At 38.8% G+C, this 14,909-nt stretch overlaps 1 protein-coding gene across 10 annotated transcripts in view; it reads right to left on the bottom strand.

The window, feature by feature from the left end:
• LOC126319942 (A-kinase anchor protein 9-like) overlaps window positions 1–14,909 on the bottom strand; it is a 490,541-nt gene that overhangs the window by 176,141 nt on the left and 299,491 nt on the right. For all 10 annotated transcript variants that reach the window (XM_049993656.1, XM_049993664.1, XM_049993682.1 and 7 more), the window contains 2 exons: window positions 12,658–13,508; window positions 2,739–2,869 (listed from right to left, as the gene is read on the bottom strand). In XM_049993656.1, the coding sequence (XP_049849613.1) occupies window positions 2,739–2,869; window positions 12,658–13,508 (982 nt within the window). The remainder of the gene's footprint in view (window positions 1–2,738; window positions 2,870–12,657; window positions 13,509–14,909) is intronic.

Genomic DNA, 14,909 nt, shown 5'->3' with positions numbered 1-14,909 from the left:
GAATTATTATATTCTTCTTGAAGTCTGAGGGTATTTTGCCTATCCCATACATCTTGCTCACCAGATGGTAGAGTTTTGTCAGGACTGGCTCTCCCAAGGGGGTCAGTAGTTCTAATGGAATGTTGTCTACTCCCAGGGCCTTAGGTCGACTTAGGTCTTTCAGTGCTCTGTCAAACTCTTCATGCAGTATCATGTCTCCCATTTCATCTTCATCTACATCCTCTTCCACTTCCATAATATTGTCCTCAAGTACATCGCCCTTGTATAGGTTCTAAATACTCCTTCCACCTTTCTGCTTTCTCTTCTTTGCTTAGAACTGGGTTTCCGTATGAGCTCTTAATATTCATACGAGTGGCTCTCTTTTCTCCAAAGGTCTCTTTAATTTTCCTGTAGGCAGTATCCATCTTACCCCTAGTGAGATATGCCACTACATCCTTACATTTGTCCTCCAGCCATCCCTGTTTAGCCATTTTGCACTTCCTGTCGATCTCATTTTTGAGATGTTTGTATTCCTTTTTGCCTGCTTCATTTATTGCATTTTTATATTTTATCCTTTCATCAATTGAATTCAATATTTCTTCTGTTACCCATGGATTTCTCCTAGCCCTCGTCTTTTTACCAACTTCATCCTCTGCTGCCTTCACTACCTCATCCCTCAAAGCTACCAATTCTTCTACTGTATTTCTTTCCCCATTCCTGTCAATCATTCCCTGATGCTCTCCCTGAAACTCTCTACAACCTCTGGTTCTGTAAGTTTATCCAAGTCCCATCTCCTTAATTTCCCACCATTTTGCAGTTTCTTCAGTTTTAATCTACAGTATTGTGATCAGAGTCCACATCTGCCCCTGAAAATGTCCTACAATTTAAAACCTGGTTCCTAAATCTCTGTCTTACCATTATTATCTGAAACCTTCCAGTATCTCCAGGCATCTTCCATCTATACAACCTTCCTTCATGATTCTTGAACCAAGTGTTAGCTATGATTAAGTTATGCTCTTTGTGAAATTCTACCAGGCGGCTTCCTCTTTCATTTCTTACCCCCATTCCATATTTACCTACTACGTTTCCTTCTCTTCCATTTCTTACTATCGAATGCCCCGTCACCCATGACTATTAAATTTTCACCTCCCTTCACTATCTGAATAATTTCTTTTATCTCACCATACATTTCATCAATCTCTTCATCATCTGCGGAACTAGTTGGCATATGAACTTGTATTACTGTGGTAGGCATGGGCTTCGTGTCTATCTTGGCCACAATAATGCGTTCACTAAGCTGTTTATACTCACTTACCTGCACTCCTATTCTTTTTATTCATTATTAAACCTACTCTGCAGTATGTGTATTTGATTTTGTATTTAAAGCCCTGTATTCACCTGACCAGAAGTCTCGTTTCTCCTGCTGCCAAACTTCCCTAATTCCCAGTCCATCTAACTTTAACCTATCCATTTCCCTTTTTAAATTTTCTAACCTACCTGCCCAATTAAGGAACCTGATATTCCACGCTCCGATCTGTAGAACGCGTTTTCTTTCTCCTGATAACGACGTCGTCCTGAGTAGTCCCCGCTCGGAGATCCGAATGGGGGCTATTTTACCTCCGGAATATTTTACCCAAGAGGATGCCACCATCATTTAATCATACAGTAAAGCTGCATGCCCTGAGGAAAAATTATGGCTGTAGTTTCCCCTTGCTTTCAGCCATTCGCAGTACCAGCACAGCAAAGCCGTTTTGGTTAGTGTTACAAGGCCAGATCAGTTGATCATCCAGACTGTTGCCCGTGCAACTACTGAAAAGGCTGCTGCCCCTCTTCAGGAACCACATTTGTCTGGCTTCTCAACAGATACCCTTCCATTGTGGTCGCACCTACAGTACGGATATCTGTATTGCTGAGGCACGCAAGTCTCCCAACCAATGGCAAAGTCCATGGTTCATGGTTCGTGAAACTTAATTCTTCATTCAGTTTGGCACAGTAAAAGGTAAAATTTATCTACTGAAGAGAATAAAACACTGTAAGTGTTACTTGTACACTCAGTTATTGTGAATTGGCAAACATTCAAAAAGCTATGACTCTTCTGACAATATTATTTCAGTTTTATGTATATTGTGTACACTATCTGGGCCATACCAAGTTGTCAACAGTGAGAGTTCTAACATATGAAGGGCTAAATCTATTGAAACAAACACAAGTGAGAATGACAACAGAACACATAATGTGACAAGAGAGCAAACTGAGAAAGAGAATGCCCCCAAAACATATAAATGTTTAAGTGGGGCAGAATACCCGCAGGTCAGCTTTCTAAGCTAGGAAAAATGCAACTAAAGTGAGTTGGCAGCCACCTACACTCCTAGCCTCGTAAACCAGCTCTCTCCGGTACACATGGTGTTGGTGCACCCTGCTGGCAGCCGTCATGACCAGTTTGCTGGCTGCCAGCATCACTGGCTCGAGTCCTCTGTTGCCATGGTATTATCTGTAGGTGTGGATACCAAACTGTGAAACTAAGTTTAAAAATAAATGCTACACCAAAATTGTACTTTCTTCCATCTTTTGACAGTGTACTTTCTACATAAAACATGAAAAATTAATGGTTTCCTTGACCCCCCATCATGAAACAACTGCTCTCGATGACTGAAATATATCACACTAAATAGATTTCAACTACAGAGAAGTTTTGACAACTGGGTGTACAAGTAGCACTATGTTGTGAAATTGTTATTTAATAAAAAGTGCAGACTTACCTGTAGTTGCAAATCCTCTCTTTCCTTACGTGCTTCTTCTGTTAGCCTGTCACCTTCCCTACAGAGCTCTTCAATTAAGTGCAAGTAAGGAGAGTTCCTCTCGTCTGTCGAGTCACTTATTACTGAACGAGCTGAAAACATTAGAAAAGAAATGTATTTCTGTGAGAGTAATAAAGAGCAATCAAGATAATGTTATTAAAAGTGGCACAAAATAAGGTAGTATTTTTATGAACAATGTTAGTACGCTGTCAGTAAGAATGATGCTACTTATTCATTTAAATGTTATGCCCTTCTGAAACAAGTTAATACCAATATATTTTCCTACATTTCAAAGACCGGGGGCAAGCTTATGTTCACAAATAAAACATATTCAACAAAACAGCTAACAAGTCTTCCAGTTTTCTGACTAGCATCAACTTGTAATGGAACTGGTATCTGTCACACTCTGGGCAGCTGTATCTTCAAATATCCAATGGGTTTAACAGATAATGAACTAGTGGAAAAGATTTGTGCACTAGTCAATCAAAAACTACCATACTTGTTCAGGAACGCTGTTAGCCTAATAAACGAAATCTGTAAGAGTGAGAACAAAGACAGAGAATAGGCTTCTAAATGAGTTTAAAAACTGAAATCAGATTCGAATAATTAAAAAGATGTAGCATGACAAGAGACTGTAACATTATTTACTTTTTAAGTTGCACAAATCATTCCAAAAGTTTCTAAGTAAATTGATTATTTCAAGTGGAAAAACCATTTTAAGGAGAAAACATTTACAGAAGCAGTTCAGTTTAAGCATATGCAGTGAACGTGTTATTTCTATAATGCAGTCCAGATCCTGAAAAAAAGCTTCCATTATAAATTCCAAGGCTACGCAATGAGCCCTGATTAGCTTATTCTTCTATCACTCACTTTTCTGTGTATATTATCATAATGTTATCTTATAAGAGACCACATTCAAGTTACATAACTGTGGCTATGCCTAACAATAATATGTACATAACAGGCTAGTCACATTTCTGTTATTATGCCGCTACCAATCACTTTACAGATGACTATTTTTCGCCAAATTGTATCATTTATTATAAATGTGCCCACAATTAAAGAGAGTCTAAACTGAACTTGAGCAAGTATGAGTCTAAACTGATCTTGAACACATATTCTGAATAAGCAATGATTAAAATTATTCTTAAACAAAAGAAGAAGAAGATCTGAAATGAATTTTTCAGTGCAATTGTATTACATCTCCAATGCGTGCCACATTGCTCATTATGCCTGACTCACCAACTGTTACTGCTGCCTACTGGTAAAGAAGCAATTGTAATTTTTGTTCTTTCAAAGCAATGTTTGCTTCCATACATTAGAAATACAAATGTCATTTGGTTTTGCAAACTACATTTACTACGAAAGCATGGTCTTGCAGCAATACGAATTAATAAAATCTTCTTGGGCTTTAGGTCATGTCAGGTGGTTAAAATCCCACAAGCTTTTGACTGAACTCTCCTTGGCCATTGTCAAGTGGTAAATGATTGCCATGTCACTGTAGCTTGACATTACATAGCTGCACTGGCTGTGACATCACTGGCACCCTCTTGCTTGCCAACTGTGGTAATGTTTCCATCCTGTGCTCACCATGCATGCTCAAACCTCACAATGGCTAGGTCTTAGACTGTGCTGATCTGCAAACTGCCATCCTTGTATTTGTATTTCTACCACTTTTCTGACACTAACCCAAAAGCCATTATTTCAACTAATTGGACAGTGTGGTGACGTGAAGTCATTAAGCTCCATCCCTAGTGGACCTTTTTATGCAGAAACTTGAAGTCATCACTACAGACATGGCTCCACAAGCCAATTTGCTTTTATCATTACACTGATGACATTTTTACTATCTGGCCCTAAAGATGCGGAAAACTGGGAGAACTCTTAGAACATCTGGACAGTATTCTTGACCACATTAGGTTTATAATGGAAGTAGAGATAAATGGTGCAGTGTCCTTCCTTGGTGCCCTCATTTGCTGCAAAACCAATGGATACCTCACATGCTCTTAGTCCCCACACCCAGCACAACAACACGGTGTTGCGAACACCCTCGTCCAACATGTTTAAGTCATCTCAAATGCTGAAAATCTTTCACTAGGGCAAAACCACCTCCAAAAAGTTTTCCAGGAAAATGGCTACAATCACTGCCAGGTACGACAGGCAGATGAGACACACAGGAAAAATACTACCAAAGAAGAGAACAAGAAACTTTCATTTTCACCTTCCTGTGGCACTGTGTCAGGAAAGATTAGCCAGCTCCTGAAGAGAGACAACATCTTATCAGTGTTCAGGCCCCAAGCAAAACTATGACAGTTCATGAGGCCTGTGAAGGATGACCTAGCATTAGGAATGCCTGGTGTGTGTTAGTGTGGCTGCTACTATATTGGCCGAACAGTATGCACTGTGGTGCAACGCCAGATGGAACACAAAAGGTGCTTACGCCTATGCTTTCCTGAAAAATCTGCCATGGCAGAGCACGCTTTAGAAAATTGATACCACATTCTATCTGAAGAAAACCTGTTATTACGAGTACGAAGGGATTTTGGGATAGTGTCATAAAAGAAGCAATAGAAATAAAAATCTGAAAACACCATCAACAAGGACGGCAGTTTGCAGCTCAGCACAGACAGGCAGCAGGCCATCGCGAGGTTGAAGCAGGTGTGATCAATGCAGGATGAAAACATTACCACAGTTGGCAAGGAAGAGGGCACCAGTGACGTCATAGCCAGCAGTGGGGCCATATAATGGTGAGGTCATTGCAACAGGGCAGTCATTTACCACTTGACAATGGCCAAGGAGAGCTCAGACAAAAGCTCATTGATTTTTAACCACCTGACATGGCTGGAAGCCCAAGATTTTATTCATTCACTATGACTTTTCAAGTGTAATGGTCTTTTCATGAGAAGATGCATGCTGACCACAAACAAATTTGATGCATATCTACTTATACAATGGCCTATCCCTTTTACAAGCCCCAATATAATGTGCAGAACTTAGTTCCAACAAAAGTTTAAGCTCAACACTGTACTTAACAAGTGTACATGTGACTGAATACAGAAATAAGAGGAAAAAGAACACACAAAAACAAAACATACTTTTCTTTTGAACAGTTTACATATTTTTATTCCACTAACTGAAGGTCTGGTCCTAGAAAACATTACTCCCACGTCCACATCCACAACATACAAACAATAACAAAAGTAGCAAAACCAAGTGTTTCAGTGCTAAAATCCTAAGATCAAAATGGAAATAATGAATAAGTTGTAAATACTGAACATTATATGCATGCCATTTCCTTTTTTGCGGTTATGATTAGTTTCCTATTAAGACATATTACTTTCCTGTCCATACGGCCAGTATGTGTCACTGCTCACAAGTATATTAACAATGAGAACTTTGCATACAGTCACGCAGTTCATCTATTTCTGTGAAAGACATTAATTGGTTTCCAGCAATACATTAGTGACAGATATTCTGAAACAAACTTCAAGAAATACTTTAATTCTTTACTGACATAACGTCTCAAACTGCAGAAATAACATCACATGTTCAACTGACAACTCCTAAACACAATAAACAATGGTAAGACCACACAATAATAATAACAATCGGCCACTTGACATTTACTGCTGGGTACAGGTCTCTAAACTTTTCCATGCACATCATCATCATCATCATACCAATCCCCAGCCCCCTTGCAACTTTCCATCATATACAGTGGGTCGACAAACAAGACTTCTCCACCAATTGTAGTCCTTAAATTTCCCTCCCTCTTCAGTGCTGCCCCAGGTATGCCCTTTCTGCTTCTCAGGCTTAATCATCTCCTTGTAACTGAGTTCTGATCTTCCTCTTGGTCTTTGATATCTGAATGTGAAATTATACATTAGCTGGGGTAGTCTGTTATCATCCATGCATCATATATTTCCTTGCATATCAGTCTTCAGTGATATATGTCATTCACTCCAGCAAAGGTTTTAACTATGTCTTTCTTTAGGTTCTAATCTTTCTGTTTATTACAATTTTTTTAGGTAAATTGGATTTTTAAATGTTTCATAAGTCAGTAAATGCATTACCTAATAAACTGCTGATCTGCTCCGAGATGGTCTCCTGGACTTGAACTTAGGTCAAATTTGTATTGAGAGAGATTAAAAATACAAAATATCCTGTACAAAACTAAATACCAGAAGTAATTGGTACCAGCACAAATAAACAAAATAAGTCATCTCTCACTGCCTCTCTATTGTTCACACAACAGCTATAAGCATACTAAGGTCTTTGCTGAAAGAAGATTGCTCTCTTTTAGAGCACAGCAGCCCCTCTGTAGGACTGAATCACTGAGTTTTTCAAAGTAATAAGGAATCTTCTTTAAAATTCGGCCATAACACCTTTTAATACAAGCCGTAATACAGATCGAATAAGCTGGATGAACTACAAATGCTGCAAGAAAATATCACAATCACCTATTACGCAAAGCAATAGCGAAACACAACTTTGTGGGTAAGAGAGTGAGCTGGGGGACAGTGGGCAAGGGCCTATTGAGATCACAGAGTTATGACATGGAGTACAGGTATATGAAAACTTGTTAAAAAAAACATAGTCACCAAAACACAGATTTCTTGGACTTATAATAGCACATAACTGTTAGACTTCTAACAACTGCTTCAACTCTTGGACCATTTTGTATCCACTGCTTCAGCTCCTTTTTCTCTTAATTGAGGAGGAGGGAAGATTAGGATTTGTAAATCATATGTCCTCCATAATCAAAACCCTCCTGGTCTTAATCTCTCCTGGAATTGACCAGCCCCTTCAACAACCTTGAACCTTCTCATCTCATCATTTGAAATCCGTGTTTCCCTTTCCCATTACCATTTGTTACAAGATTCTATTTAGTCAAGATGTTGCACTGAGGTAATGTAGTGGAGCCCCCCCCCCCCCCCCCCCCCCGCTCTCTCTCTCTCTCTCTCTCTCTCTCTCTCTCTCTCTCTCTCTCTATGTGTGTGTGTCCACTTAGCTACAAGTTCCAACTTGATTGTGTGTCTATCTGCCACTCAATCTCATTGTTTCTATTTTCAGGATAGCATTAACAAGGCATGTGTTAATTCTACACTATTTCATCATAATAGCATTGTATATATGCATGTGTCCTTTTTTCCCTGTTAGGAATAAGAATGAAAGCACTGCACTTATCTACTGCTTTGTATGAATGTATCTCAGGTTCAGCGCTTTGTCTTAGGAGTGAAGTGAACTCATGTGAGTCACTGCTGTTTAAGTCTTTTTATAACTAATGCTAGATGTGGAGTTTAAATGCTGTATTTCTTAACTGTATCTGTCTTGTGCAGGTGACCGTAGTAAGCAATATCATAGCTCAGTATTCTGTTTTATACATTATTATTATTATTATTATTATTATTATTACTGTTAGCATTAGTAGTAGTAGAAGAAGGCAACAACTATAACAAGATAGTTGGTCCTGAGTGTAAACAAATAAGAGCTTAGACCACCCATGGGGACAGGAGCACAGTGGGGAAACAAGCCCATCCTGCCTCTCATAGGACTGGCAGCCTACATCTATGCTCTGATATTCTGTGAAAGCAACAGTTTCTGGGATTGCTTATCCCTTCTGGTGTTGTGAGGGTTGTACTTGAATCCTGTCATGTACCACAATTAGTCTCATCACTCATTCCAAAATAAGAAAAGAAGACAATGAAACATAAAGCAAGCTGGAGTACAAGAATCATTTGGTAACTGGTACAGTGCAATTGTTTACTGATGTTGGCAATGATGTAAACTTATTAGTTTAGGCCTGACCTCTGCCGGTATCATACACAATCATAATACTAACATCCCACCTAAAATTTCCACGTTTAAGTGTGATGGTGGTGGTAGTGGTGGTGGTAGTGGTAGTGGTAGTGGTAGTAGTAGTAGTAGTAGTAGTAACAGTAGCAGCAATTGCTGCTGTTATCATTATTGACCCCCCCATGAACCATGGACCTTGCCGTTGGTGGGGAGGATTGCGTGCCTCAGCGATACAGATGGCCGTACCGTAGGTGCAACCACAACGGAGGGGTATCTGTTGAGAGGCCAGACAAACGTGTGGTTCCTGAAGAGGGGCAGCAGCCTTTTCAGTAGTTGCAGGGGCAGCAGTCTGGATGATTGACTGATCTGGCCTTGTAACATTAACCAAAACGGCCTTGCTGTGCTGGTACTGCGAACGGCTGAAAGCAAGGGGAAACTACAGCTGTAATCTTTCCCAAGGGCATGCAGATTTACTGTATGATTAAATGATGATGTCGTCCTCTTGGGTAAAATATTCTGGAGGTAAAATAGTCCCCCATTAAGATCTCCGGGCGGGGACTACCCAAGAGGACGTCGTTATCAGGAGAAAGAAAACTGGCGTTCTACGGATCGGAGCGTGAAATGTCAGACCCCTTAATCGGACAGGTAGGTTAGAAAATTTAAAAAGGGAAATGGATAGGTTAAAGTTAGATATAGTGGGAATTAGTGAAGTTCGGTGGCAGGAGGAACAAGACTTTTGGTCAGGTGAATACAGGGTTATAAATACAAAATCAAATAGGGGTAATGCAGGAGTAGGTTTAATAATGAATAAAAAAATAGGAGTGCGGGTAAGCTACTACAAACAGCATAGTGAACGCATTATTGTGGCCAAGATAGACACAAAGCCTACGCCTACTACAGTAGTACAAGTTTATATGCCAACTAGCTCTGCAGATGATGAAGAAATTGAGGAAATCTATGATGAGATAAAAGAAATTATTCAGGTAGTGAAGGGAGACGAAAATTTAATAGTCATATGTGACTGGAATTCGTCACTAGGAAAAGGGAGAGAAGGAAACATAGTAGGTGAATATGGATTGGGGGGAAGAAATCAAAGAGGAAGCCGTCTGGTAGAATTTTGCACAGAGCATAACTTAATCATAGCTAATACTTGGTTCAAGAATCATAAAAAAAGGTTGTATACATGGAAGAATCCTGGAGATACTAAAAGGTATCAGATAGATTATATAATGGTAAGACAGAGATTTAGGAATCAGGTTTTAAATTGTAGGACATTTCCAGGGGCAGATGTGGACTCTGACCACAATCTATTGGTTATGAACTGTAGATTAAAACTGAAGATAATACAAAAATGTGCTAATTTAAGGAGATGGGACCTGGATAAACTGAAAGAACCAGAGGTTGTAGAGAGTTTCAGGGAGAGCATAAGGGAACAATTGACAGGAATGGAGGAAAGAAATACAGTAGAAGAAGAATGGGTAACTCTGAGGGATGAAGTAGTGAAGGCACCAGAAGATAAAGTAGGTAAAAAGACGAGGGCTAATAGAAATCCGTGGGTAACAGAAGAAATATTGAATTTAATTGATGAAAGGAGAAAATATAAAAATGCAGTAAATGAAGCAGGCAAAAAGGAATACAAACGTATCAAAAATGAGATCGACAGGAAGTGCAAAATGGCTAAGCAGGGATGGCTAGAGGACAAATGTAAGAATGTAGAGGCACATCTCACTAGGGGTAAGATAGATACTGCCTACAGGAAAATTAAAGAGACCTTTGGAGAAAAGAGAGCCACTTGCATGAATATCAAGAGCTCAGATGGAAACCCAGTTCTAAGCAAAGAAGGGAAGGCGGAAAGGTGGAAGGAGTATATAGAAGGTTTATACAAGGGCGATGTACTGGAAATGGAAGAGGATGCAGATGAAGATGAAATGGGAGATACAATACTGCGGGAAGAGTTTGACAGAGCACTGAAAGACCTGAGTCGAAACAAGCCCCGGGAGTAGACAACATTCCATTAGAACTACTGACGGCCTTGGGAGAGCCAGTCATGACAAAACTCTACCATCTGGTGAGCAAGATTTATGAGACAGGCGAAATACCCTCAGACTTCAAGAAGAATATAATAATTCCAATCCCAATGAAAGCAGGTGTTGACAGATGAGAAAATTACCGAACTATCAGTTTAATAAGTCACAGCTGCAAAATACTAACACGAATTCTTTACAGACGAATGGAAAAACTGGTAGAAGCGAACCTTGCGGAGGATCAGTTTGGATTCCGCAGAAATGTTGGAACACGTGAGGCAATACTAACCTTATGACTTATCTTAGAAGAAAGATTAAGAAACGGCAAACCTACGTTTCTAGCATTTGTAGACTTAGAGAAAGCTTTTGACAATGTTGACTGGAATACTCTCTTCCAAATTCTAAAGGTGGCAGGGGTAAAATACAGGGAGCGAAAGGCTATTTACAATTTGTACAGAAACCAGATGGCAGTTATAAGAGTCGAGGGACATGAAAGGGAAGCAGTGGTTGGGAAAGGAGTGAGACAGGGTTGTAGCCTCTCCCCGATGTTATTCAATCTGTATATTGAGCAAGCAGTAAAGGAAACAAAAGAAAAATTTGGAGTAGGTATTAAAATTCACGGAGAAGAAATAAAAACTTTGAGGTTCACCGATGACATTGTAATTCTGTCAAAGACAGCAAAGGACTTGGAAGAGCAGTTGAACGGAATGGACAGTGTCTTAAAAGGAGGATATAAGATGAACATCAACAAAAGCAAAACGAGGATAATGGAATGTAGTCAAATTAAATCGGGTGATGCTGAGGGAATTAGATTAGGAAATGAGACACTTAAAGTAGTAAAGGAGTTTTGCTATTTGGGGAGTAAAATAACTGATGATGGTCGAAGTAGAGAGGATATAAAATGTAGACTGGCAATGGCAAGGAAAGCGTTTCTGAAGAAGACAAATTTGTTAACATCGAGTATAGATTTAAGTGTCAGGAAGTCGTTTCTGAAAGTATTTGTATGGAGTGTAGCCATGTATGGAAGTGAAACATGGACAATAACTAGTTTGGACAAGAAGAGAATAAAAGCTTTCGAAATGTGGTGCTACAGAAGAATGTTGAAGATTAGATGGGTAGATCACATAACTAATGAGGAGATATTGAATAGAATTCGGGAGAAGAGGAGTTTGTGGCACAACTTGACAAGAAGAAGGATCGGTTGGTAGGACATGTTTTGAGGCATCAAGGGATCACAAATTTAGCATTGGAGGGCAGCGTGGAGGGTAAAAATCGGAGAGGGAGACCAAGAGATGAATACACTAAGCAGATTCAGAAGGATGTAGGTTGCAGCAAGTACTGGGAGATGAAGAAGCTTGCACAGGATAGAGTAGCATGGAGAGCTGCATCAAACCAGTCTCAGGACTGAAGACCACAACAACAACAACATAATTGTTGAAGAGTGTGAAATCTGGTACCGCCACTTAGTTTATTTTTCTTCAGTAGTATGAAGGAAGTAGCTGAGCTTAATATCTTCAGCCAGCAAATGGACCATTATCAACAGTGTCACATACCCTCACTCCATAAAGCAACGCAGACAGATTTCGTGTATCACCTAGGACTTTGGCACAGTGTCCAACAATAAGGAACTATACCCCTTCACCTCCTCTCGCTTTAACAACAAAGTACCAGTGAAAAAACTGTTTTCAGTATAGGATTTGAACTGGCTGCATTCAATCCACTGCAAAAGCACGAGTTAGTGATCTTAGACATGTTGACAGGGAGTTATAGAGGTCAGTTACAAATCTTTATGAATATTCATTATTTACATTCCATCAAGAACTTTCCAATAACCTATCAATCCTATGGATGTGATTAGAAAACGTGGAGTCCGAAATAAATATGGGTAATTAAAAATATGGAGAACTTTAAAAAGAATAACACTTTCAAGAATGTTTGTGCTTACTCACTCTGACCTTTCATCACAACTAATACTTCATTTGTTAAATGATCAAGGGAGTACTACTTATCTGAACTTAAATACTTAAATGATTAATTTTTTTTTCTTTCTTTTTTCTTACCTTTATCTTGAAGTTTTGCCATGTTTTCCAACTGTCTTGTAAGACCTGAATGGATGTTTTCTCCAAATCCTTCTGATACAATTTCTTTCGTCTGTCTTTCTCTTTCGAGTTCTCCAATTCTAATTTTACACAAATCTAAGTCCTTCATTAAATTTTTATTTTTTAAAATCAATTCATTTATTTGCACAAGTAGGCCTTCTTTTTCTTGGGCTTCATTTGAAAGCTCATCGCATAAGACAACTACTTTGTCTTCCAGTGACTTTGCTTTACTGTTTGCAGTATTCAAGTGCTCTGGCAACGTAGTTGATAAACCAAACAAAGCTGATGCTTCTTTTCTTAAACGTCTCAAGCAATTAGAAAGCTCAGTATGGATGTCAACTGACCAATCCTTATTTTCTTCGATGAACTGCATAAAGCTACTCTCATCATTAATATTAATGATACTTGAGATGTTAGGCGCAAAATGAACTTTCCGCATAACTTGTTGTTCACTGGAAACATTGTGTGCCACAGGCAACGATGAATTTTCATCGTCATCATGTAAATCCACTCTATTGTCAGCAGACACATTGATATCATTCGACCCATATGAAGACTCTGAAGTTCTTGTGTGACTCAAAGAATTCACCGATACATTAGTATTTTGGAAATCAACAATGGTTTTCAACTGACTTGTCTCTCCAAATGGTAGCTGCTCCTGTGGGCTGGCAGTCTTTAATTCATTTACTTTGTTCCATGATGTCAGTTTTTCAGCTAAAACTATATTCAGTTCCTCTTCACATACACCAAAGTACTGCACAAGTTCCTCAACTAGGAATCGCAACTTTTCTGCCATATTTCTCAAGCTGTCTCTGAAAGATAAACAAAAATGTTAATTTGAGCAGAGTAAAGTTACAAATGTATCATGGGGAAACAGTTTTTTTATTATTTACTTCTACATCTAGTGCTCCAAAAGACAATCTGGCAGGTACTCACTCTACTAAATCTTCATTTCTTAAAACATGCTCCTATTGAAATAAGTGCAATGCAACCACCCCACAAAATATATGATCATCTGGTGCAATACAAAAATCTTATCTCGTCACTAAGCAATAGCAATAGAACTGTAGCAGAAGGTTACTGAGAAATGCTGCTGAATTTTAGTGCCAAGTTGAATGCACATAAAGGATATATCACTGGGAGAAAATCCACAGTTACATACCAAGAAATAACTGTTTTATTACACCAAAACACAAACCCAAAGGTTTATGATTAACGGCTAGCATGTCTATAAATGATAGTTAATGGCAGAAATATAAGAAATTTAATGTATGATAAGCTAACAACTGCTAGGCATACATGTCTGACAGCTTTAATGCAATATACAACAGTTTTTGTAAATCAAACCTTAAGAAACCAAGATTTCTCACAGGTAAATCAGACATTTTCAGTCATATGTGCCACAGAGAAGTGCAGTTTACAGATATGGCTGCTGTACAAATTTATTTACGCTCGTTTTTGAGAATAGTTGCTAACATAGTCATTTCTTTATGTGCTACTAACTAACCATCACTGCGAATTTACTACATCATGCCACAATATTTCTGTTATATAAAATAGACTCAACATGCAGTTACATATCTGGCAGTGTTTACAAATTTACAATAATAAATCAAAGAACTTTTGTGATCTTATTAGAAACGTTAAAGGAATAGTTTCCTTTTACTTCATTAAGAACTCTAACACTCTCAGAGCCAAATAGTCAAGGCCACACAAAGACAACAGAAGAAATATGACCACATGGCTTATTCCTCAAAAGTAGAGGAAAGACCTGAATGATTGGTTTGTGATGAATTACAATAGCCAAAACACAGTTTCAGTTATCAGTTTAAGAGTGCTGGGCAATTACCAATGGATAACTTATTGAGCAACTCATTGTCACTTTAAGAAAGGTGTGTGTGTGTGTGTGTGTGTGTGTGTGTGTGTGTGTGTGTTGGTGGGGGGGGGGGGGGGGTATGGTTCTGCCAGCAAGCACACTGAGTAATACAGAGCATCTTAACAATGGTACTATAAAATCAAAACTGTTCTAAGCCGTTAGTGAATCAGTACTTGTTTTGGTGTTGTGATGATTTACTCTCATCTCAGACCTTATGCTCATCCAATTATGGCAAACTGCTGGAGTCCTCCTAGTTGACAACAGACATAAATCTAACAAGGATAGACAGACATACTTCATCTAGTATCATGACAGCATACAGAGTTAATGGGAAAAT

Source organism: Schistocerca gregaria, chromosome 2 (assembly GCF_023897955.1).
Source record: "Schistocerca gregaria isolate iqSchGreg1 chromosome 2, iqSchGreg1.2, whole genome shotgun sequence".
Lineage (NCBI taxonomy): Eukaryota > Metazoa > Arthropoda > Insecta > Orthoptera > Acrididae > Schistocerca > Schistocerca gregaria.
The sequence above is the reverse complement of the archived record's forward strand: the minus strand, read 5'-3'. Positions and strand labels throughout refer to the sequence as shown.